Here is a 26,502-nt window from a genome sequence, read left to right on the forward strand (position 1 = left end):
TATATATTTGCACAGAACAATCAAAATTTAAAAAGCAATATTTATCAAAATATTTCAAAACACATGAAATACTTAGGAATGAATCTGACAAATAATGAGCCAGACCTGTACATTGAAAACTACATAACATTGCTGAGATAAGTTAAGAGGATCTAAATAAATGGAGAGATATACAAAGTTCATGGAACAGAAGCCTCAATATTGTTAACAGTTATCCCCAAATTGATTTATAGATCCAATGCAATCACAATCAAACCTCCAGCAAACATTTTTGTACAAATTAACAAGCTAATTTTAAAATTCATATGGAAATGCAAAGGACCTAGAATAATCAAAACAACTTTGAAAACACTTTGAGGAGCCAAAAGATCAAAGTCACTACCTAACTTCAAGGTTTATTGTAAAGCTACAAGTAATCAAGACAGTGTGGTATTAATCTCAAGATAGACAAATAGATCAATGGAACAGGACAGAGAATCCAGAAATAGGCACACATGTATGGTTAATTGATTTTCTACATGGGTGCCAAAGCAGTTCATTGGAGAACACATAGTTTATTTCACCATTGGTGCTGGAACAATTGTATATCCATATGCAAAAAATGAACTTTGATTCATACTGTGAAATGTATATATAGAGATTAATTCAAAATAGATCCTAGATCTAAATATAAAACCTAAAATTATAAAACTTACAGGAGAAAACAGGAAACATATCTTTGTGACCTTGGATTAGGCAAAGATTTCTTAGATTCTACCCCAAAAGCCCAATCCATAAAAGAAGAAACCCCTGATAAATTGGACTTCATCAAAGTTAAAACTTCTGTTCTTTAAAAGGCACTGTTGAGCGAATGAAGACAAGCCATTGTCATAGATATGCACAATATATATGTCATAAAGGACTTGTCTTCAGAATATATAAAGAACTTTAGAAACTCAGATGACCATAAACAACCCAATAAAAAATGAGCAAAAGATTTGAACAGGCGCTTCACCAAAGATATACAGATGGCCAAGAAGCACATAAAAAAGATGTTCAACATCATTAGTCATTAGGGAAATGCAAATTAAAACCATAATGAGATACGACCACACACTTCTATTTTTTTTATTGATTTTTTTTTTTTGGCCACACCTCACGGCACGTGGGATCTTAGTTCCCCGACGAGGGATGGAGCCCATGCGCCCTGCTGTGGAAGCATGGAATCTTAACCACTGCACCGCCTGGGAAGTCCCACAAGCACACACTTTTAGAATGGCTAAAATTAAAAAACCTGAACATACCAATTGTTGGCAAGTTGTGGAGAAACTGGAACTCTCATATTCTGCTGGTTGGAATGTAAAACAGCACAACACTTTGGAAAACAGTATGGAGGCTTCTTAAAAAGTTTAACATACACTTACCTTGCTACTTAGCCATTTCACTCCTAGGTATTTACCTAAGAGAAATGAAGGGACATATCCATACAAATACTTGTACACAGATATTAATAGCTATATTTGTAATAGCCAAAACCTGTGAAACAAACTAAATGTCCATCAGCAGGTGAATGGATAAACAAATTGTGGTATATCCATGTGATGAAATACTACTCAGCAAAAAATAATAATAATGAACTATTGATTCATGGTACAACATGGACAAATCTAAAAGGAATTATGCTAAATGAAAAATGCCAAACACACAAAAAAGAATATACTGTATGATATATAGAGAATTTTTATAGAATTCTGAAAGTGCAAACTAATGTATAATGACAGAAAGCAAACTCTTGATTGCTGGGGGCGAGAGGGCAGGAGTGAGGGATTAATAAAGGGCATAGGGAAACCTTGGGAGATGATGGATATATCATTATTTTGGTTGCAGTGATGGTTTCACACACATATGTTTATGCATATGTCAAAACTCATCCAAGTGTATACTTTAAACATGTAGTTTACTGTTTTCAATTATATCTCAATAAATGTTGTGGTTTTTTTTTTTAAATTCTCTTGGAACCATTTCTCCTCCAAATCTTCTGTGGATAGGAAAGAAGTTGAGAAAACTGTCTCTCAACAGGGCAGAATTTCTAACACCCTCTTCTGATGTGGCAAGGCTGTAGGATGAAAAAAAAAAAAAATTACATCTCAGAGAGGAAAGCCAGGAGCTACAGAGAAAAATGGTTTGAGAAATCACTCCCAAGTGAAAGAACCACAGCCTAAGCAAGGAATGTTCTCTACCTCCAGGGTAGAAATCCTCACAGTCGTTTCCAGTAGGATTTCAGAGTTGTGATGGACTCCACCTGATGCCAGGTGACTTACTGTGCACCTCCCGGTGAGAGGACTATACTATCCACACCTGATTCACATCAGACTTGGCCATTTGATTTGTTCTTGCCATTGAAATGGGAGAGGAGTGACATGCACTGATTCTGAGCAGAAACTTTAACAGATCCTATGTTTTCGCAATTTTTCTTTTCTATCACAAAAGCAGCATTCCCAGGTAAGAATTGTTCCTTGGGCTACATCCTGGAACAAAACATGCAGAGCAAAGCAGCAGATTACATATATCATGAGCAAAAAATAAACTGACCTTGTTAGCCTCTGGGATTACAGACATGTTGAGTTTTGGATGACTCTGAAATATAAAAGTAGAGCAGTCAGGTGAGAGTTGGAAACATGAGTCAAATACTCAGAGAACAGATGTGAGCTGGAGATAAAATCTGGGAGTTGTCAGCAACTATTGCATTTTAACCATAGGCATGGATATGATCACTTAGAAAAAGAGTAGAGAGAGAGAAAAAAGAGGCCTCAGAACAAAGTGCTAAGGAACACCAAACATGTAATTGACGGCAAAGATGAGTCTGCAAAGGAGAGGGGAATGGGCAAATATTTGGAAGAAAGCCAGAATTGAGGTGTTTTTTTGTTTTATGTATTTATTTATTTATTTTTGGCTGCTTTAGGTCTTCATTGCTGCGCATGGGCTTTCTCAAGTTGCGGTGAGTGGGGGCTACTCTTCGCTGCAGTGCATGGGCCTCTCATTGCGGTGGCCTCTCATGCTGCCGAGCATGGACTCTAGGCGCGTGGGCTTCAGCAGTTGTGGCATGCAGGCTCAGTAGTTGTGGCATGCATGCTCAGCAGTTGTGGCATATGGGCTTAGTTGCTCCACGGCATGTGGGATCTTCCCGGGCCAGGGCTCAAACCCATATCCCCTGCATTGGCAGGCTGACTCCCAACCACTGCGCCACCAGGAAAGCCCAGAATTGAGGTTTTAATGTAATCCCACTTTTACTATCCTCATTCTTTGTTCCTTCTGCTTCCTTTCTCCAGCCTAGAGACTGCTGAGCAAGCATCATAACCTGCTAGGTCCGCCTCACATTTTAAAAGATAAGTGTTCCTTTTACAACGTTGCTGGCTTTTGAGCACCATTTGGACAGGGACCCTGCCCTCATTCACCTCTGTCTCTCCAGGTACTGCCTTGTCCATAGTGTGCATAGTGGGCAGTAAACCCCACCCTGCTGCTCACTTGCCATTTCCCTCTCCTTGGTCTTTCCCTTTAATTCTCTTTTCTCCAGATGCCCATTCTACTCTATGCTTAGGCTTTATCATTAATTGTTTTTATAAATACTGAGTAGTTACATAAAAGGTTTAGATAGGTATAAAGTATGAAGAACTACAATATAATGAACGCTAAGTTTAGGAAAAAGAGCCTTACCATTAACGTTGAAGTCCCTTGGTGCTTCTCCTTATTCCACCACATGGCATCCTTGCTCAGAGGTAACCACCAACCTGCATTTTGTGGTTCTCAGCAAACTAGGAAGAGATGGGAACTTCCTCAAACTGATAAAGAGCATTCGCAAAAACCTACAGAAAACACTTGTTATTCCTTTGCTTCACTCTATAATTTTACCACGTATGTTTGTATTCCTAAAAAAAAAAATTAGATTTTGCATATATTTTATCTTCATGGAAATAAAATTATACTGTATATATTAGTCAGTGATTTATTCTTTGTGCTCAAGATTATGTCCCTGGGATTTTTGTCCATGATGTTACATGTAGCTGAAGATCTTTCATTTCTTCATCTGTATTATATTCTGAAGTATACCACAATTTATTTATCTTTTCTGCTTAGCTATATTTCATAAATTTTAATGTGTAGAAATTTTATTATTGTTCATTTCTAAGTATTTTGAAGTATCAGTTATGATTTTTCATTTGACCCAAGAGTTATTCAGAAACACATTTTTTAAAAGCTCCAACTACATGGAGATATTTATCTTTGTTACTGACGTTTCTTTGTTTTCAGAGAATATGGGTTATAACAGTGCTGTTCAGTAGAAGTATAATGTGAGCCACATATGTCACTTTAAAAATTTTAATTGCCATATTAGAAGAGTAAAAATAAACAGGTAAAAGTTATCTTAATTAATATATTTTACTTAACCCAATATGTAGGGTTAGGGATAGGATTTGGTTTTATCAAGCCTGTTTCTCTTAACTCATGAGTTTAGTTTATTTGCCATTATTATGATTGTTACTTTAAGTTTTCTATCAATACTTCTCCCTCTTTTTCTACACTCTTTTCTCCTTTTGGGCCTTGGGCGGGGGCAATATTGTTGGAGTTTCTTTTATTTTCTTAGTGCATCTTCTTCTAATGGCGTATTCTGTTCTTTTAGTGGTTACTTCTGAGATTTTACCATGCATGCTTAATGAAGTTTAAAATTAATATCTCAAACTTCTCTTGAATAATGCAAACTTCTCTTGAATAACACTGGCACCTTATAGTTGCCATCGTGCCATCCTATATTCTACATTTTTGTCTAGTGTTCTAGTTTTATACTTTTGTTAGCCCCACTGATTACACACAGTCAAAACTAATATTTTATACAGATGATATTTATTTACAAGTACTTACATACAAGGCTGGCTACATAATTTTCAAGCCCAGTGTAAAATGAAAACGTGGAGCCCCTTCAAAAAAAGAAAGAAGCTTTTTCCTTTCCTTCACCATCTTTCTCTCAGCTTGTCAGGGTCTTTTGTTTGTTTGTTTGCTGTTGAATCTTGTGCTCCCTTGGGCATGGAGAAATTGTAGCATGGATGCAGGCTCTCAGAGGCACCCAAGGCCCTGCCCCAGACTCAGCCAAAAGGACACATATGGCAGACCCAACATTCCCCATGCCTGTGCCCACTGAAGCAGAGGATGACAGCAGATGCTGGGCAAGGGTCAGGGAGAAAAGGGTTGAGAACCATCCTGGGGAGACAGGGAGGTGTCGAGAGGTAGGACTCTGTGTGAGCCGAGGCTCCAAGGCCCCAGCATGTGCTTGACTGTCCCATTAGACCTCACTTACAAAACACAGACTCAAAGATAAAGTTGTTAAGAATTTCTCAGTGGTGACCACAGAGCATTAAATCTGAAACCCAGGACCCCCTTCAGAACATGGGCCCCGTACAGCTGAATCGATCACACACCCAAGAAGCCCTCCCTGCCTGTGTGTTTGCCAGTTCCTTTGCTCACCATTTTTTCTTGATCGTCTGACCTTCCTTCTGAGATCATAATCCTTCCTGCAAAGCATATTTTTTAGAAGTCGTTTAGCTGGCAGTAAACCCTCAGATTATATTTTTCTGAGCATATTTTATTTCGGCCTCTTTCTGAAAGATAGTTTTGCTGGGTACCCAACTTCAGATTGATGGTTATTTTCTCATGGGATTTTAATATATTATTTTGCTGTCTTTGGCCTTCCTTGTTTCTATTGGAGAATAAGCTTTCAATACGTTTGAGTTCCTTTGAAGACAATATGTTTTATTTCCTCTCCAGCGTCTTTTAAAATCTCTTTTAATTCCAGTATTCTTCATTTTCACTACCAGGTGCCAGATATGAGATTTATTTTTATTTATCTTGCTTGGAATCCTTTGGGCTTCCTAGATTTATGGGTTGGTATTTTTCATCAATCTGTAATGTCCTTCCTCTCCCTTTCTCTCTCATTTGCTTCTGAGATGGTAAATAGAGAAATATTAGATCTTTTCACTCTGTCCTCCATATATCAACCTCTTTTATATTTTACATATTTTTGACATCATGTACTGCACCCTGTATAATTTCTTTGAATCTCCCTTTCAGTTTATTGCTTCATTTTTAGCTGTGAATAATCTGCTATAGGACCATCTACTGAGCTTTTCATCTCAGTTATTATATGCTTCATTTCTACAAGTTTGATTGGTTCATTTCAGATTTCATTAGTCATTTAAATTAATCTTTTATTTCTTCCAACATATTGTACATCCTTATTTATATTCAATATCTGAAAATACTTTAGAATTTGTGGCTTTGATTATGCTATCATTTGTGTCTGCTCATTCTTCCTCTTACTAGCTTTAAAAAAAATAATTTTGTGATTCTTAAAATTATGGTCTCATAGGTCTTAAATTTTTATCTGTAGGAATCTCTGAGTTTCAAGTCGAAGATAGGTTTCTCCCAAACATATTGGTGTTTTTCCTACCAGGCATCTGGAGGCAAGGTTATCCTAACACCATTGTAAGATATCTCCTCAATATGAAGCTTTTTGGACCACTCAGGTAGTGTGAATTCAGGATACAAACCTGCACTGGGACTGGCTTGTGTTTACAAATTCTTGTGGGAGATTTGTATTTTCCCCTCTACCTAGCACCAAACTTCAAAGCCGGAAATTTCTTTTTTGTTCTTTGAGAGGGGATGTTATTTGTATTTTACACATACTGGGTGTGAATTTCATATTCTTACATACAGTATGACAAAAATGCATACTGCATGTGTCCCTCTTTGAGATGCAGTTTTATGCAGGTGAGTTTCCTCTCAAGCTCTTCCTTTCTCTCCTGACTCCAGTGCCCTTCATGGCTATGAAATTTAATGCTCAAGTACATCAGATTTGGAAAGTACCTTCAAGGTGAGAATTGGCTTCAATGCTCTACTTATTGTTGGGGTTCTTCCTTTTACTTCATTTTTTTAAACCATTAGTTTGGAATAATTTTGTATTTAAAGAAAAGTTACAGAGAATTTGTTTCCCTCTTGTCCATTTTTCATAACCATGGCACATATGTAAAAACTAAGAAATTAATATGGGTATAATACAATTAACTAACCTATAGACTTTATTCAAATTTCACTAGTTTTCCACTGATAACCTTTTTCTGTCCTTTCTCTTGATTTGTGTTTCCTGCATCTTCCTAACTTTTTGTCCAGATCACTGATGAATTTTAAGATTTTTTTTATAAGTGAAAACAAAACTTTACTTATTTTCAGTAGGAAAGTTGTCAAAGTACCTAGTCTGACACAGTTCTGAAAAAAAAGTCTGGGGAGTTTTGTTCTTTTCAATCATTTTCCCTCAAATAATATTCATAATCCTGGTTACCAAGTTGATGTGTCTTTATGTTCATGACCTTAAAATTTTCTTGCCTAGAAATGTAGGCACTATTTTTATTAAAAAATGTTTAATAATACTGTAAGAGTGAGATGAGAATACAGATCAAGATAGATTGACAGTCTATTACAATACTCTTGGTGAGAAATAAAGTCAAGAACCTTAACTGTTAGTAGTCGGAAAGGAAGGGAGGAAATAGTTCGAGGTGCACCACGGAGCAGAATACATAGAACTTGTTACTGAATGGATGTGGTAGAACAAGAAGAAGGAAAAGTCAGAGATGACTCAGGGATTTCAAGCTAAAGATTGTGACTGTTGAAGGTTTCAGAAGTCAAAAGGAAAGGCAAGACCGTTGGAGATGATGATGAATTTGTTTTTTGATATGTGGAATCTTTGGTGTTGATGGCTCATCAGGGTGGAGATGTCTAACAGGCAGTTATAAATGAAAGTCACAAGTTTGAGAAAAGGGGTCAGAACTAAAGGGAAGAGGGTGATGATGGAAAACAAAGGGATTAGAAAGAGGAATAAGCAATGGAAAAGAATCACCTACACAGAAAATAAGAAGGGTTATGGTGATTATAGAAGGGGGTGGAGGGACTCCCTGATCAACAGGCATACTTTTGCCACCACTTGTGATATTTAAAGTCTTAACTTCAGGGCCCCTGGAGAAATGTTCTCATGAATCTCCCACACTTACTTCCACCCAGAGGGTCACAAACTTAGCTTTAAGACCCAATTACGTGGGGACTTCCCTGGTGGTGCAGTGGTTAAGAATCCACCTGCCAATGCAGGGGACATGGGAAGATCACACATGCTGCGGAGCAACTAATCTCGTGTGCCACAACTACTGAGCCTGTGTGCCACAACTACTGAGCCTGTGTGCCACAACTACTGAATCCCGCGCACCTAGAGCGGGTGCTCCACAACCGCAATGAGAAGCCCGCACACCACAACGAAGAGTAGCCTCCACTAGCCACAACTAGAGAAAGCTCGCATGCAGCAGTGAAGACCCAACACAGCCAAAAATAAATAAATAAATAAATTTATTAGAAAAAGATCCAATTACGTGGATTAAAATATTAAAATGTTCTTTGTGTTTTCTCTCCTATTTTCTAGTATGTTTTGTACTATACCACATTTCAGATATTACCCTCTACTTAATTCAGTCTGTTCCTATTAGCACTTGAGATAAATAAAAGAAAAATAAATCTAGCAGGAACTACAAACGTGCTGGTTTTGTGTCATATCCCAACACATTTTCCTTTTTTAAAGAAACAAAATATGACCTAGTGTTAGAATTTAGTCATAAACTTTAGAACCACAATGTATAGTATTTTATTATATTTGTGACTACACATATGTTGTTACTATTTCATGCAAAAATAATAATATTACTTATTAAGCAAAAATTAAGCCTGAGAAAATACTTACCTTGTTGCCAGTGTTTTTAAATTGCTGTTAACCACAGTTAAAATAGTATGTAGTAGCAGTACACACACACACACACACACATATGTATATATATATTTCTAAAGAGAAGGATAAACAGACTGAGTTGTGAAATAATCCCTGAGCCACGAACTGTAATTTAAGAAGGGTGTTAAGGGTGTGTCTTGACTCATTTGTTGTGTTTATGATTTTCAGGGAATTGATGCTGATTTCACATCAGAAAAGCATGGAGCAGTTGCAGGAAACCCTTAGACAGAAGATACTGAACGGTGATAACTGGAGGGAGAAGGTAACAGTAATGTGGCTTTCAGCAGCATGTGTCTTATTTGTTTTTAAAAAATTCTGTCCATTTGCCAGGCTACTTCAGATAGGTCTCTTTGCTTCTATGCACACCTTTGATTCTTTCTGGAATTTCCTAGACCAAACGTGCTTACAATATATGTTTTTTACAAAATATTAGACAAGTAGGAAGTTAAAACGTAAGAATAGAATTTGAAATCTTATAAGATTAAGATAGCTGTTAGTTCTTATGTAAAAGCATAATTTTTACTTTTAAATATTTACCCTTTTTCCCATAAAATGACAGAATCCGCATTTGACTACATCCTTAAAAGCAGGGGAATATTAATTCATTCTTATGATTTCTCTGCTTTTAAGAAGATAATACAAGAGAATGAACAATGACCAATGACTTAAAATTATTCAGTTATAAACTTCTGGCAAATAAAATGAATAAGTATTTAGCTCACTATTTACAAAGAAGATGTTTGCTTTTAGAGTATGAAAAAATTGCATTGACTTTTGTCTTTTCTATATTTTTCAAACTTTCAAGAGTGAATATGTATTGCTTTCATAATTTTAAAGAATACAAATCATACTTTTAAAATTGTTAGCCCCTGCCTTCTCAGGCCTTGCACAGCTTTAGTCATTGAGGCTATAGACATCATCTTCCTGTCATAAACTTCTCATACTTTTTGATTGATCCCTTGGCTTTATCATGCATACTGTGCTGAAACCTTCCAAGCTGTTTCTTTTCCCCCACCAGTACCTAATCCTAGCTCTAGCCTTCTGTCTTGGTTTTCTGATTTTGTCTTACATGTGCATCTAGAACTAGAGCTGGCTACTGAAATTCAGATTGTTTGACTGAAGTCCCAACAATGTATTTGGTTATCATCAGATGCTTCTCCTTGGTGACTAGACCTTATAACTTGTAACCTCAAGCAACAATTGGTGGCCACCTTCAAACTAATGTCTCCACCTGGAATTCCCCACTCTGCCATCCACAGATGAAATCCTTTAGGTATTGTTGCTGGGTCAGGTTAATTCTAAATTTGTCACTTTCATTTCCAGTCTTCACACAGTTGGCCATACTCAACCAGTCTGGCCCTTTATAAATCAATCCGCCTTCCCTTATCCTTTGGGGACAGCACATTCAGGCTATAACAAAAATGATCTCTATAGCAACAGTTCCATAAGGGCAACAATTAAAATTTGAGAATATGGACTAAAGTTGCTCTAAGTGTCTCATTCTTTTGTTTTATTTTATAGCATAGGCTTCTTTTTATTATAGATCTTTATTGCAGTATCATTGCTTCACAATACTGTGTTAGTCTCTGTCGTACAACAAAGTGAATCAGCCACATGCACACATACATCCCCACAACCCCTCCCCCCTAAGCCTCCCTCCCCCACTCCCCATCCCACCTCTCTAGGTCATCACAAAGCACCAAGCTGATCTCCCTGTGCTATGCTGCTGCTTCCCACTAGCTAATTATTTTACATTCAGTAGTGTATATATGTCGATGCTACTCTCACTACACCCCAGCTTTCCCCTCCCTCCCCCGCATGTCCTCATGTCCACTCTCTATGTCTACGTCTTTATTCCTGCCCTGCCACTAGGTTCAACAGTACCATTTTTTTTTTTTTTTTTAGATTCCATATATATGCGTTAGCATATGGTATTTGTTTTTCTCTTTCTGACTTGGTTCCATGTCCTGGCTATTGTAAATAGTACTGCAGTGAACATTGTGGTACATGTCTCTTTTTGAATTATGGTTTTCTCAGGGTATATGCCCAGCAGTGGGATTGCTGGGTCATATGGTAATTCTATTTTTAGTTGTTTAAGGAACCTCCATACTGTTCTCCATAGTGGTTGTATCAATTTACATTCCCACCAACAGTGCAGGAGGGTTCCTTTTTCACCACACCCTCTTTTCTAGATTTTTTGGTAATGGCTGTTCTGACCGGTGTGAGGTGATACCTCATTGCAGTTTTGATTTGCATTTCTCTAATAATTAGTTATGTTGAGCATCTTTTCATGTGCCTCTTGGCCATCTGTATGTCTTCTTTGGTGAAATGTCTATTTAGGTCTTCCACCCATTTTTGGATTGGGTTGCTTGTTTTTTTGATATTGAGCTCCATGAGCTGTTCGTATATTTTGGAGATTAATCCTTTGTCTGTTGTTTCATCTGCAAATATTTTCTCCCATTCTGAGGGTTGTCTTTTTGTCTTGCTTATGGTTTCCTTTGCTGTGCAAAGCTTTTAAGTTTAATTAGTTCCCACTTGTTTATTTTTGTTTTTATTCCCATTACTCTAGGAGGTGGGTCAAAAAAGATCTTGCTGTGGTTTATGTCAGTGTTTTTCCTATGTTTTCCTCTATGGGTTTTATAGTGTATGGTCTTACATTTAGGTCTTTAATCCATTTGGAGTTTACTTTTGTATACGGTGTTAGGTGGTGTTCTAATTACATTCTTTTACATGTAGCTGTCCAGCTTTCCCAGCACCACTTATTGAAGAGGCTGTCTTTTCTCCATTTTATGTTCTTGCCTCCTTTGTCATAAATTAGGTGACCATATGTGTGTGTGTTTATCTCAGGGCATTCTATCTTGTACCATTGATCTATATTTCAGTTTTTGTGCCAGTACCATACTGTCTTGATTACTGTAGCTTTGTAGTATAGCTTGAAGTCAGGAAGCCTGATTCCTCCAGCTCCGTTTTTCTTTCTCAAGATTGCTTTGGCTATTCGGGGTCTTTTGTGTTTCCACACGAATTGTAAACTTTTTGTTCTAATTCTGTGAAGAATGCCATTGGTAGTTTGATAGGGATTGCATTGAATCTGTAGATTGCTTTGGGTAGTATAGTCATTTCACAATATTGATTCTTCCAATCCAAGTACATGGTATATTTCTCCATCTGTGTATGTCATCTTTGATTTCTTTCATCAGTGTTTTATAGTTTTCTGAGTACAAGTCTTTTGCCTCCTTAGGTAGATTTATTCCTAGATATTTTGTTCTTTTTGTTGCAGTGGTAAATGGGATTGTTTCCTTAATTTCTCTTTCTGATTTTTCCTAGTTAGTGTATAGGAGCACCACAGATTTCCGTGCATTAATTTTGTATCCTGCAGCCTTACCAAATTCATTGATTAGTTCTAGTAGTTTTCCAGTGACATCTTTAGGATTTTCTATGTATAGTAGTATCATGTCATCTGCAAATAGTGACAGTTTTACTTCTTCTTTTCCAATTTGGATTCCTTTTATTTATTTTTCTTCTCTGATTGCCATAGCTAGGACTTCCAAAACTATGTTGAATAAGAGTGGCAAGAGTGCACATCCTTGTCTTTTTCCTGATCTTAGTGGAAATGCTTTCAGTTTTCCACCATTGTGAATGACATTTGGTGTGGGTTTGTCATAACATGGCCTCTATTATGTTGAGGTAGCTTCCCTCTATGCCCATTTTCTGGAGAGTTTTTATCATGAATCAGCGTTGAATTTTGTCAAAAGCTTTTCCTGCATCTATTGAGATGATCATGTTTTTTTATTCCTAAATTTGTTAATATGTTGTATCACATTGATTGATTTGCATCTATTGAAGAATCTTTGCATGCCTGGGATAAATCCCACTTGATCATAGTGTATGATCCTTTTAATATGTTGTTGGATTCTGTTTCCTAGTGTTTTGTTCAGGATTTTTGCATCTATGTTCATCAGTGATATTGGTCTATAATTTTCTTTTTTGTGTGATATCTTTGTCTGGTTTTGGTATCAGGGTGATGGTGGCCTCATAGAATGAGTTTGGGAGTGTTCCTTCCTCTGCAATTTTTTGGAAGAGTTTGAGAAGGATGGGGGTTAGCTCTTCTCTAAATGTTTGATAGAAGCCATCTTGTCCTGGACTTCTGTTTGTTGGAAGATTTTAAATTACAGTTTCAATTTCATTACTTGAGATAGGTCTCTCTATATTTTCTAATTCTTCCTGGTTCAGTCTTGGAAAATTGTACCTTTCCAAGAATTTGTCCATTTCTTCAAGGTTGTCTATTTTATTGGCATATAGTTGTTTGTAGTAGTCTCTTATAATCCTTTGTATTTCTATGATGTCAGTTGTCATTTCTCCTTTTTCAACTCTAATTTTATTGATTTGTGTCCTCTCCCTTTTTTTTCTTGATGAGTCTGGCTAAGGCTTTATCAGTTTTGTTTATCTTCTCAAGGAGCCAGCTTTTAGTTTTATTGATCTTTGCTATTGTTTTCTTTGTTTCTATTTCATTAATTTCTGCTCTGATCTTTATGATTTCTTTTCTTCTACTGACTTTGGGTTTTGTTTGTTCTTCTTTCTCTAGTTGCTTTTGGTGTAGGGTTAGATTGTTTATTTGAGATTTTTCTTGCGCCTTGACGTGAGATTGAATTGCTATAAACTTCCCTCTTAGAACTGCTTTTGCTGGGTCCATAGGTTTTGGGTTGTTGTGTTTTTGTTGTCATTTGTTTCTATGTATTTTTTAATTTCTTCTTTGATTTCTCCAGTGATCTCTTAGTTATTTAGTAGCTCACTGTTTAGCCTCCATGTATTTGTGGTTTTTACGGGTTCTTTCCTGTAATTGATTTCCAATCCCATAATGTTGTGGTCAGAAAAGATGCTTGGTACAATTTCAATTTTTTAAAATTTTCCAAAGCTTGATTTATGACCCAAGATGTGATCTATCCTAGAGAATGTTCTGTGTACACTTGAGAAGAAAGTGTATTCTTCCACTTTCAGGTGGAATGTTGTATAAATGTCAATTAAATCTATCTGGCCTATTGTGTCATTTAAAGCTTGTGTTTCCTTATTTATTTTCTGTTTGGTTGATCTGTCCATTGATGTAAGTGGGGTGTTAAAGTCCCCTACTATTATTGTGTTACCGTTGATTTCTCCTTTTATGGTTGTTAGCATTTGCCTTATGTATTGAGGTGCTCCTTTGTTGGGTGCATAAACATTTATAATTTTTACATCTTCTTCTTGGATTAGTCCCTTGATCATTATGTAGTGTCCTTCCTTATCTCTTGTAACAGTCTTTATTTTAAAGTCTATTTTATCTGATATGAGTATTGCTACTCCAGCTTTCTTTTGATTTCCATTTGCATGGAATATCTTTTTGCATCCCTTCACTTTCAGTCTGTATGTGTCCCTAGGTCTGAAGTGGGTTTCTTGTAGACAACATATATATGGGTTTTGTTTCTGTATCCATTCAGCCAGTCTGTGTCTTTTGGTTGGGGCATTTAATCCATTTACATTCAAGGTTATTGTCGATATGTATGCTCCTATTACCATTTTCTTAATTGTCTGGGGTTTGTTTTTGTGGGTCTTTTTCTTCTCTTGTGTTTCCCGCCTAGAGAAGTTTCTTTAGCCTTTGTTGTAAAGCTGATTTGGTGGTCCTGAATTCTCTTAGCTTTTGCCTGTCTGTAAAGCTTTTGAGCTCTCCATCAAATCTGAATGAGATCCTTGCTGGGTATGGTTGTAGGTTTTTCTCTTTCATCACTTTAAGTATATCCTGCCACTCCCTTGTGGCCTGCAGAATTTCTCCTGAAAAATAAGCTGATAACCTTATGGGGATTCCTTTGTATGTTAATTTTTGCTTTTCCCTTGCTGCTTTTAATTTTTTTCTTTGAATTTAATTTTTGTTAGCTTGATTAATATGTGTCTTGGTGTGTTTCTCCTAGGGTTTATCCTATATGGGACTCTCTGTGCTTCCTGACTTGGGTGACTCTTTCCTTTCCCATGTTAGGGAAGTTTTGCTCTATAATCTCTTCTTATGTTTTCTCAGACCCTTTCTTTTTCTCTTCTTCTTCTGGGACCCCTATAATTTGAATGTTGGTACATGTAGTGTTGTCCCAGATGTCTCTGAGATTGTCTTCAATTCTTTTCTTTTTTTTTCTTTATTCTGCTCCTCGGCAGTTATTTCCACTATTTTGTCTTCCAGCACAAGTATTCGTTCTTCTGCCTCAGTTATCCTGTTATTGATTCCTTCTGGTGTATTTTTCATTTAGTTATTTTGTTGTTCATCTTTGTTTGTTTGTTCTTTAGTTTTTCTAGATCTTTGTTAAACATTTCTTGTATTTTCTCAATCTGTGCCTCCATTCTATTTCTGAGATTCTGGATCGTCTTTACTATCATTACTCTGAATTATTTTTCAGGTAGATTGCCTATTTCCTCTTCATTTATTCTGTCTTGTAGGTTTCTACCTTGCTCCTTCTTCTATGACATATTTTTTTGCTGTCTCACTTTTTTTCTTTTTTTTAATGAATGGAATTGTGTTTCTGTCTTACTGGTTGTTTGGCCTGTGGCTTCCAACACTGCAGTTTCTAGCTGTTGGGTAGAGCTGTGTCTTGGTGCTGCGATGAGGACCTCTGGAAGACCTTACTCTGATGAATATTCCCTGGGGTCTGAGGTTCTCTTTTAGTCCAGTGGTTCAGACTTGGGGCTCCCACCACAGGAGCTCAGGCCCGACTCCTGGCTCATGAACCATGATCCTGCAAGCCATGCAGGCAGCCATGCAGGAATCAGGCTTCTTGACTTCAGACTATACTACAAAGCTACAGTAATCAAGACAGTATGGTACCGGCACAAAAATAGAAAGATACATCAATGGAACAGGATAGAAAGCCCAGAGATAAACCCACGCACATATGGTCACCTTATCTTTGATAAAGGAGGCAGGAATGTACAGTGGAGAAAGGACAGCCTCTTCAATAAGTGGTGCTGGGAAAACTGGACAGGTACATTGAAAAGTATGAGATTAGATCACTCCCTAACACCATGTACAAAAATAAGTTCAAAATGGATTAAAGGCCTAAATGTAAGGCCAGAAACTATCAAACTCTTAGAGGAAAACATAGGCAGAACACTATGACATAAATCACAGCAAGATCCTTTTTGACCCACCTCCTAGAGAAATGGAACTAAAAACAAAAATAAACAAATGGGACCTAATGAAACTTCAAAGCTTTTGCACAGCAAAGGAAACCATAAACAAGACCAAAAGACAACCCTCAGAATGGGAGAAAATATTTGCAAATGAAGCAACTGACAAAGGATTAATCTCCAAAATTTACAAGCAGCTCATGCAGCTCAATAACAAAAGAACAAACAACCCAATCCAAAAATGGACAGAAGACCTAAATAGACATTTCTCCAAAGAAGATATGCAGACTGCCAACAAACCCATGAAAGAATGCTCAACATCATTAATCATTAGAGAAATGCAAATCAAAACTACAATGAGATATCATCTCACACCAGTCAGAATGGCCAGCATCAAAAAATCTAGAAACAATAAATGCTGGAGAGGCTGTGGAGAAAAGGAAACCCTCTTGCACTGTTGGTGGGAATGTAAATTGATACAGCCACTATGGAGAACAGTATGGAGGTTCCTTAAAAAACTACAAGTAGAACTACCATATGACCCAGCTATCCCACTACTGGGCATATACCCTGAGAAAACCATAATTCAAAAAGAGTCATGTACCAAAATGTTCACTGCAGTACTATTTACAATAGCCCAGAGATGGAAACAACCTAAGTGTCCATCATCGGATAAATGGATAAAGAAGATGTGGCACATATATACAATGGAATATTACTCAGCCATAAAAAGAAACGACATTGAGCTATTTGTAATGAGGTGGATAGACCTAGAGTCTGTCATACAGAGTGGAGTAAGTCAGAAAGAGAAAGACAAATACCGTATGCTAACACATGTATATGGAATTTAAGGGGAAAAAAATGTCATGAAGAACCTAGGGGTAAGACAGGAATGAAGACACAGAACTACTAGAGAATGGACTTGAGGATATGGGGAGGGGGAAGGGTAAGCTGTGACAAAGCGAGAGAGAGGCATGGACATATATACACTAACAAACGTAAGGTAGATAGCTAGTGGGAAGCAGCCGCATAGCACAGGGAGATCAGTTCATTGCTTTGTGACCGCCTGGAGTGGTGGGATATGGAGGGTGGGAGGGAGGGAGACGCAGGAGGGAAGAGATATGGGAACATATGTATATGTATAACTGATTCACTTTGTTATAAAGCAGAAACGAACACACCATTGTAAAGCAATTATACTCCAATAAAGATGTAAAAAAAAAAAGGAGAACAATAACAAAGTGAAAACTAAAATTAGAATAGGAAACTAACAGCTATGTTAGAAAAAATATAAAAATAAAAATATAGATGAAACAACAACTAGAAGGTAAAACAGAACCACAATAGTAAAAAAGAGGAGGAGGAAAAAAAAAAGTGGAGAAGGCCTTGGCTGTGGAGGGTGGGGCCTAAGCAGCGGTGAAGTTTGGGCAGTGGGCGGGCCCTATGCTTAGGACCCAAAGGGCTGGAAAAGGAAGTGGGGTGGGTGGGGGGGTTGTGGGAGGGGGGGCTTAGGCTCAACAGAACAGAAGCCCCCAGGCATGCCTCCTGCCTCTGGTCTTAGAGGGTGGGGGGGCCCCATCTGGGAGCCCAGCGTGCTTCCTGGGCTCCAGTGGGTGGTACAAATGCCCTCTGCTCCTCTACTGCTCCTCCAGTCTGGAGGTCCCCTCCCACCTGCCTCTCCTGATCTCCCCGCCCTCCTTCCTATGCCCCCAGGACCCACGCAGCCTGGAGGGGGCTTTGGAGGGCGTGGGACCAGCCTGGGGGCTCGGCAGGTTCCCAGTGCCCGAGTGAGCGTGGCAAACGTCCTCTGCTCATTTCCTGATCCTCTGGTCCTGGAGGGCCCCTCTCGACCGCCTCTCCTGTTCTCTCCTGGCCTCCCTTCTATGCCCCCAGGACCAGCCTGGCCCAGAGGGGACCACTGAGCGTGTAGGACCCAGCCCGAGAGCCAGGCAGAGTTCCCCAGCTGATCGGGCAGGGGAAATGCTGGGCCCGCTCCCCCTCTGATCTGAGCCCCTGAGGGTCCCTCCAGGCGTGGGAACCCCTCCCCTTCCTGCCTCTCAGTCACCCCTCAGGGGCGCCTGTCCTGTCCAGGCTCCACTTCTCCTCCCCCCTCAGTGTCCCCACATCCTACCGGTGCTCTTGGGGGTTCTTCCCATCTCCCTGGACGTCAGGGTCCCCCACCAGCATCCGGCAGGCACCCTAGTTGTGGGGAGATGGCGAACTCTGCATCTTCCCACACCGCCATCTTGACTCAGAACCTCCAACATAGGCTTTTTCTTCTCCTTCTTCTCTAAAGCCCACACTTCTTTAATTACTTCTATTTTTTTTAGCCTCAGTGTACTAAGTTGGTTAGTCTATCCTTATTCACTTCCCCTACCCTTACCAATCCATGTTTAAAAATATGAAAAGATGACCCACCTATCTAGCAATCCAAAAAATTCAAATTAAAGCAAGGAGAGATTATTTTTTACTGCTTCAACTTTGTCTTGCGGTGAAAGTCTAGTGAGATAGTCTTTCATTTTTACTCTTTAAGGGACTGGAAATTACACACAGCCTTTTGGAGGGCAGCTTGGCAATATGTATAAAGAGATATTATAAACATCCCATCTTTTGAGTCAGAAATTTCACTGATGGGTACTTCCCTGGTGGTCCAGTGGTAAAGAATCCACCTTACAATGCAGGGGGATGCGGGTTTGATCCCTGGTCAGGGAACTAAGATCCCACATGCTGCGGGGCAACTAAGCCCACATGCCACAACTACTGAGCTCACATGCCTCAAGTGAGCCCGCTTGCCGCAAACTACAGAGCCCACACGCTCTGGAGCCCATGCACCATAACTACAGAGCCCACGCGCCGCGGAGCCTGTGCACCACAACTAGAGGAGAGAAAACCTGCATGCCACAACTAGAGAGAAGCCTACACACCACAATGAAGATCCCGCATGCCTCAAAAAGGATCCTGCGTGCCGCAACTAAGACCCGATGCAGCCAAAAAGAAATTTAATAAATAAATAATTAATAAATAAATCTTTGAAAAAGTAAAAGAAATTTCACTGATGGAATTAGTGAAATGCAGATGGAGATTCACAGATCATTCCTTTCCCTCAAACTCCTGAGCTCCTCTTAGATTGACAAAATGAACTTTCCTGCCTTTGCTTATGTAGAAGTTCCTCATCTCTTTGGTCACACCCCACCAATGACCTTCAGATATAATCCACTGGAAAAGAAGTCTCTGCATCCATGATCCACTCTAGTACTGCTGCTTACTGTGCCCTATCCCTGAGGTGCTAACACAGCATGCCGACCAAGTTAGTGTTAGCATCTGACCATATAAAACTATATGTTCTTGCTTTATGCTAAGTTAATTTGTTGATGAAAATAAACATATGTGAGATTCTCTAAGTTCTTATTAAAACCATGATATCTTTCTAATAAATTAATTAAATCATAGATGTATTTTGGCCTGTGTAATTTTCTTTAATATAAATGGACATTTCATTCTTTTGAGAGGACATGACTTTTTGTTAATAAACCTTATAATTTAGCTTAGTAGTAAATCAAGATCCAGACCAGTAAAGCCAGCGAATGATAATTATGCTTGGCTGTGTTAGTTATTGAGACTATGAATTAAAAGTTCCCTGAAAGTCCTCTCATGAGAAAGGAGAATCGCTAATATGACATTGTCATCTCTTTCTTGGGTCATTGTGCCTTTGCATAGGAATGAAATGTTCCCTTTACAAATGTGTAATACACATATTAGAATAAACTTCATAACTTAAATGCTTTTAACAGTCAAAAAAAGTAGATAGCAATTTATGCCCTTGCTTAATTATTTTAGAGTATGTAAAAAGCACGTAATAGAAGCAATAGTTGCTGTGCAACAAGGATGGCACATTTTTAAATAACTGAGTATTTACTAATTATCATGGATTTTTGTTTATTTCAAGTATTGCTTTGATGTGAAGAAAGCAAATTAATGTGCATGCTGAACATTTTAAATTGGTTCCAAATGCAGTGTTGTTACTTTTCAGTTAAAATGTTGTAATTAAGGGCTTCCCTGGTGGCGCAGTGGTTAAGAGTCCGCCTGCCGATGCAGGGGACACGGGTTCGTGCCCCGGTCTGGGAGGATCCCACGTGCCGTGGAGCGGCTGGGCCCGTTAGCCATGGCCGCTGAGCCTGCGCTGAGCCTGCGCGTCCGGAGCCTGTGCTCCGCAGCGGGAGAGGCCACAGCAGTGAGAGGTCCGCGTACCGGGAAACAAAAAAACAAACAAACAAACAAAAACTGTTGTAATTAAAACATTTCCCACAGCTAGACTGCTTACAATAAGTGATAGTCACCTATTGACTATCACTTTATAGTGCCATAAACAAATTCCAACCAAATATTTTCTTAGATTATTACTAAGATATCACATTATGGAACATCTTAGGATTATACTATTGACCTCATTTTAAACAGTACATAGCGTTTTGAGAAACCAGTAGTTAAAACAAACAAAACCTTAATTCCTGACTAAGCAAATGGATTGATAGTGAAAACTCAGGGAGAAAAAGTTTACTTCAAGAAATAATTCCAGCATTGAAGGGTGAGGCAAAAAAAATCTCAAATTCTTCTTTAAAATGGAAGAGCCAAATGGCCTAATAATTCCTAATGTACCTCAGTGTACTGTTAATAGAATTAAAAAAAACAACTTGTAAAATACAATTTGACAGAGATAAAGTCGTCATTTAAAAAATATCAGTTTTCATTTATGTGTAATTAATGTATGGTTAAAATGAATATTGAGGGTACACTTTAATTTTTTAAATTATGCCATGTAATTTTCAAAATTGAATTAATAAAATTATAAAATTTTAGGTCTGGAATAGCCTGCAAAGATCATCTGATTTAAACCCTTAATCTACATAATAAAAATAGTCTCTATTATTAGAGTGTTTACTATATGCCAAGCCTTGTGCTAAATGCTTTTCATCAATATAATTTTAATCATTCTAACATTATTATTCCCATTTGCACATGGAAAAAAATAAAGCTCAGAGAAGTTAGGTAATTTGCCAAGGTTATATAGCCAGGAAATGAGAACTGATACAACACCCCCACCCCCTTCAAAAATGAGAGCTAATACAAAGTCCAAAATGTCTGTATTTGGCTTAGGTGGACTAACAGGAACCAGATTTACCCTCCTTCCTGAAACAACTAAAACACTGGAGAAAAGATAGAAACAATGGTTTCAAGACACTGGACATCAGGCAATGAAGGACAGTGATTCTTGGAGATAAGAGACAAACAAGATAACCCCTGTGATTGCCCTAACTTAGTGCCTTGAAATAAATTTAAGGCCATGGTACAGGGAGTGGGAATCCAGGTGGAGTGTGGCAGATTCTCTGAGTTGAGGAGAACTTATGAAGAGTGCAGGGAATCTAAGTGGCTAGAATTCACAGGATAGTGTTCTCAGCTGCACAGAGAAAGAATATTGGATGTCTACAAAGAATCCCCATTAATTATATGTATGCTCAGTGCATATAAATGGGGAAACTACCCAGAGCAAGGGAGACCATCTGAAAGGATCAGAGATAATGCTTACACAGGGCCAATAATAATGCCTGTTCTCACCAGCCAGACTGGAAAACCTATAATTCATAGGGCAGTAGGTAGAGTTCTCAGAAGGGTCTTGCATCAGTAGTAGGGAATAATTAGCCCTAGACTAAATGCTGAGCTGGTCCTGCTCAACAAATTTTAAAAGGAAGGCATTAAAAAAACTCAAGCTGATTCCAAGAAACTTAACTACATCCCAGAAGAGAGTTCAAGAATATTTATAAGAATACAAAAATATCCAGCATTTAACAAGATAAAATTCACAATGTCTAGCATCCAATCAAAAATTGCCCTGCATGGAAACAGGAAAATAGGACTCAAAATGAGAAGAAAGATCAACAAATAAAAATTGACTCAGAAAGGCACAGATGTTAGAATTAGCAGACAAGGACATTAAAACAGTTATGATAACTGTATTCCATATGTCCAAAAACTAGAGGAAAAATTGACCATGTTAAGCAGAGATGTGGAAGATATAAAAAAGACCTAAACTGAATTTATAGAGATGAAAACTACAATTGTCTGAGATGAAAAGTATACTGGATGGGATTAATGGCAGATTAAACATTCCAGAAGAAGAGGTTAGTTAAATTGAAGACACAGCAATAGAAACTATACAATGAAATAAAATAGAAAAGAGACTCAGAACAAAAAAAGGGCATCAGTGAGCTGTAAGACAAATTCAAGTGGCCTAATATATGTATAATTGGACTCCTCAAAGCACAGGAAAGAGAGAACAGAAAAAATATTTGAAGAAATAACAGTTAAAAAAAACAAAATTTGATGAAAACTATAAACCCACAGATTCAAGAAGCTCAGCACACCTCAAGCATTATAATCCAATTGCTCAAAATTATTAATAAAAAGAAAATCTTAAAAGCAATCAGAGAATAAAAGACATATATGAGGAACAAAGATAAGGGTGAGAGCTGATTTTTTTTTTATCATAAACAATATAAGCAAGAAGACAGTGGGACAGAAAGTATTGAAAGAAGAAGGGTGGGGCAGGGGTGAGGGGGTGGTGGTGGGAGCTGTCAACTTAGAATTCTATACAAAGTGAAAATATTTTTCAAACATGAGGGTGAAATAAAGGTCTTTTCAGAATGAAAAAACCAGAAAAAATGTATCTCCAGCACACCCACACTATAAGAAATGTAAAAAGAAGTCCTTTATTCAGAAGGAAAATTATACCAGATGGAAATATGGATCTATACAAAGGAATGTAGAACACCAGAACTGGTAACAATATGGATAAATATGATATTTTTATCATTTAAATTTCTTTAAATTATAATGGACTATTTAAATTAAAATATTAATAATCTAATGAGATTTATAACACGTAGAAGCTAAATATATGACAACAATATCACAATAGCTGGGAAGGGAAAGATGGAAGTATACTATTGTGAAATTCTTTTTTTTCTTCTTTTAAGTGAAAATACAATTTATTGGCTCTCGTAACTGCAAAGTTCAGTGGTGGGCTACCTTCAGGCACAGCTGGATTCAGGGCTGTCAAGCTGGTTTTCTGCCAGATTGGTTTCATTTTCAGACTCAGAGTTGTCCTTCCTGATGGCAAAAAGGGAACAGTAGCTCCTCCCGTCTCTTTTCTGCATTCTTAGCAAAAAACTCACTGTAGCTGTCAGATTCTAACTGAATCATGTGCTTAGTCTTGAACCAATCACCACAGCTGGCAAGACTGGGCATGTTGATTCATTTGGACCTGGGTCACATGCTCACCCTTACAGGACAGATTCCCACTCAACCATATTGACTACAATAGGGGAAGAATGAATCCCTAAAAAAAAAAAGAAAAGAAAATAACAAATATCCCCTCAAGTTTTCAGTTGAAAGATAGGCCAAGAGATAGGGCAATGGGTAGGCAAACTGACAATGAGCTGGGAAATACAGTGGACCCTTCTGGGGGTACCTTCCTGGCAGATTACCCTTCTCTGAGAATTTCTCCATCTGCCTCATGGGTTGAGCCAGATTCCTTTCATTTGCCCCACTCTGGCCACTCTACACCCTTGAAACCCTGCTTTCTATCCCCAAAGCCTGAATTGAATGGATGAAAGTAATAGTTCCTGGACCCTCTGACTTTTGGTTGGGGTTGGTGAGTATGGAACAATGGCAGGAGATCTAAGGAAGGGAAGAAGGGGTCCTTTCATTTTAGTTTTATCCATCAACCAACCATCACAGCCCCCTTTTTCCTCCAGCCTTATAGAGATATTATTGACATGTGACACTGTAAGTTTAGTATGTACAACATGATGATCTGACACACACATATATGTGTTGCAAAATAATTACTACAATAGGGTTAGTTAACATATCCTTCACTTCACATAATTACCTTTGTTGTTTTGGTAGTGGTGGTGAGAATATTTAGATTCTTATACAATATATGAAGTGATATATCACAAGAAGATAGATTGCAATAAGTTAAAAATATATTCTATAAACTCTAAACCAACCACAAAAATAGAAAAACGAAGAGTTACAGCTAATAAACCAGCAAAGGAGATAAAATTGAATTTAAAAAATAATCCAAAAGAAGGCAGAAAAAGAGGGGAAAAAATGAGATGGGCCAAATAGAAAATGCATAGCAAGATAGATTTGAAGCTAATTATATCAATAATCAAATGAAATATAAATGGTCTAAACCAGGGTCAGCAAACGTTTTCTATAAAGGTCCAGTTAGCAAATAAAATATTTTTGGTTTGTGGAACATACAGCCTCTGTTGCAACCACTCCACTCCATCATTGTAGCTTAAAAGCAGCCATAGATGATATGCAAATAAATGGGCATGGCTGAATTTAGTCTGTGGACCACGGTTTGCCAAGCCCTAGTCTAAATACCCCCATTAAAAGACAGAGATTGTCATGTTGGATGAAAATGCGAGACTCTACTATATGTTGCCTATAAGAAATGTACTTTTATATAAAGAAATATTTTTAAAAATAGGTTAAAAGTAATGGATGGAAAAAAGATATGCTAGAACAAATCAAAAGAAGCTAAAGTAGCTACATTACAATCAAAATAGATTTCAGGGAAATAAATCTGAATATTTAGAATATTACCAAAGATAAAGAAGGTCATTTCATAATGGTAAAGAGATTGGTTCACCAAGAAGACATAATAATCCTAAATGGATTTTCACCTAGTAACAGAACTTAAAAATTAAGCAAAAAATGATAGAACTACAAGGAGAAATAGACAAATCTATAATTAGAGTCAAAGATGTCAATAACCCTCTCTCAATAATTGATAGAAAAATATCCAGAAAACTCATTAAGGATATAAACTATGGAAAATAGTATAATAATTTATTTTGAAGAGATACAGTAAACACTATTACCAAATATGACCTAATTGATATGTATAGAATCCTCCATTTAACAGCAGAATACACATTCTTCTCCAGTGCACATGGGACATTTATTAAAGTAGATCATATACTGGGAGTAAATATGTCTCAATAAATTTAAAAGGATTCAAGTCATACAAAGTATTTTCTCTAACCACAATGGAATCAAATTAGAATTCATTAACAGTTATCTGGAAAAACATCCCCCAATATTTTGAAACTAAATAAATACCAAGTCCATGCTCTTAACCACTATGCCATGTAGATGTGTAGGAAGACAGCTGTGTGGAAAAACTCACCATGCTGAGCTATGGAGTCCACCAGAGACACCTGGGTGTGTAGCCCTCTCCACCTCATGGTAGCTCTAAGATCTTTGTGAAGGCACTTAATTTCTCTGAGACTATTTCTTACTGTAGACAGTGGGAATAATAATTATTGTATGTTCTTTCCAGGGTTGTAAGAATTAAATGAGTTAGTAGATGAAAAGGGCCCTGTACCATACCACCTAGCCTGTTTGTTACTTGGTGAACATTCTCTCCTTCTGCCCTCAGTTTACTCAGTTCTTGGCAGGACTTCAGTGCATAGTCTGATTCCTTAGCATTCGTATTTTTTTACTACAATACAAAGCCTAGTATTTGAATAGTCATCTACTTTTATAATATATTTATTCAGTGGTTAATTTAGAAATAATCTGAAGTATTAGTTTTCAACCAGTATTTGTTTTTAAACTTTTAGAAAATAGTATAATTTATTTTTAGGAGATATATTTTGTTTAATGATATATGTACATCAAATATAAACAAGTAGTCTGATTTCTACTTTGACATCAGAAACTCCCTTGGTTTTAAAGGGATCATCAAAGTAATCAGTGATTATATTTGGTGTTTGGCTCCACGAACAGTTAGAAAATGATATCAAAATCAGCCACAAAGATCTCACTTGGAAAATAATTAGTGGAAAGATAGCATTTTGCACACCAGTATTAGACACAAATATTATAAAACTCTAATTATGCATTTCAACAACAAATACAAAAGGAACTAAAAAACAACATACTCAGAATGCTCTGGAGTCATCAGAAGGCCTTCAGGGAGGAGACAGAGTTTGAGCTAGAGGAAGATATGGATGAATTAACATCTGAAATGTGTACACAGACAATAATTGATTTTTGTGTAGCTCTTGAACTCATATATTATTCATGCTGTTTTTTAGAGATTAGAATTTTTTCATGATTTTCAAAATTACTATTAGTTATTGTATAAAGCAGTTCATAACATATGTATGCACCATCACCTAATTCATTTATTTTGCATAAACATAAGTCCTGCCATCTAAGATACTTTAAACAAACAGCTCTTATCAACATGTCAAAAACGTAAACATGACAATTTGGTATGAATTCATCTTTTCAACGACAATATACCAGCTTAAGCAAATCATTGTTTGTGGGCTCATCACTTTGTTCAGACTCTTCAGATCGTGAAGGAACCAGTAGTGTCATCTCTCTGTGCTACAGAGTCAACACATTCAGATGGCTTTTGGCTTCCCACT

The 26,502-nt window shown here is 37.5% G+C and overlaps 1 protein-coding gene and 1 long non-coding RNA gene across 2 annotated transcripts in view; one reads left to right on the forward strand and one right to left on the reverse strand.

Annotated features, from left to right (window-relative positions):
* Window positions 1-26,502, forward strand: part of LEKR1 (leucine, glutamate and lysine rich 1) — a 336,798-nt gene that overhangs the window by 220,783 nt on the left and 89,513 nt on the right. Inside the window, exon 13 of the mRNA XM_067737845.1 lies at window positions 9,020-9,113. Coding sequence (XP_067593946.1) covers window positions 9,020-9,113 — 94 coding nt within the window. The remainder of the gene's footprint in view (window positions 1-9,019; window positions 9,114-26,502) is intronic.
* LOC137224843 (uncharacterized) lies at window positions 1,946-23,184 on the reverse strand. The gene is made up of 3 exons (XR_010943530.1): window positions 23,072-23,184; window positions 2,572-2,616; window positions 1,946-2,095 (listed from the first exon to the last, which is right to left on the reverse strand). It is a non-coding gene; the product is annotated as an uncharacterized lncRNA (long non-coding RNA).

Source organism: Pseudorca crassidens, chromosome 5 (assembly GCF_039906515.1).
Source record: "Pseudorca crassidens isolate mPseCra1 chromosome 5, mPseCra1.hap1, whole genome shotgun sequence".
Classification (NCBI taxonomy): domain Eukaryota; kingdom Metazoa; phylum Chordata; class Mammalia; order Artiodactyla; family Delphinidae; genus Pseudorca; species Pseudorca crassidens.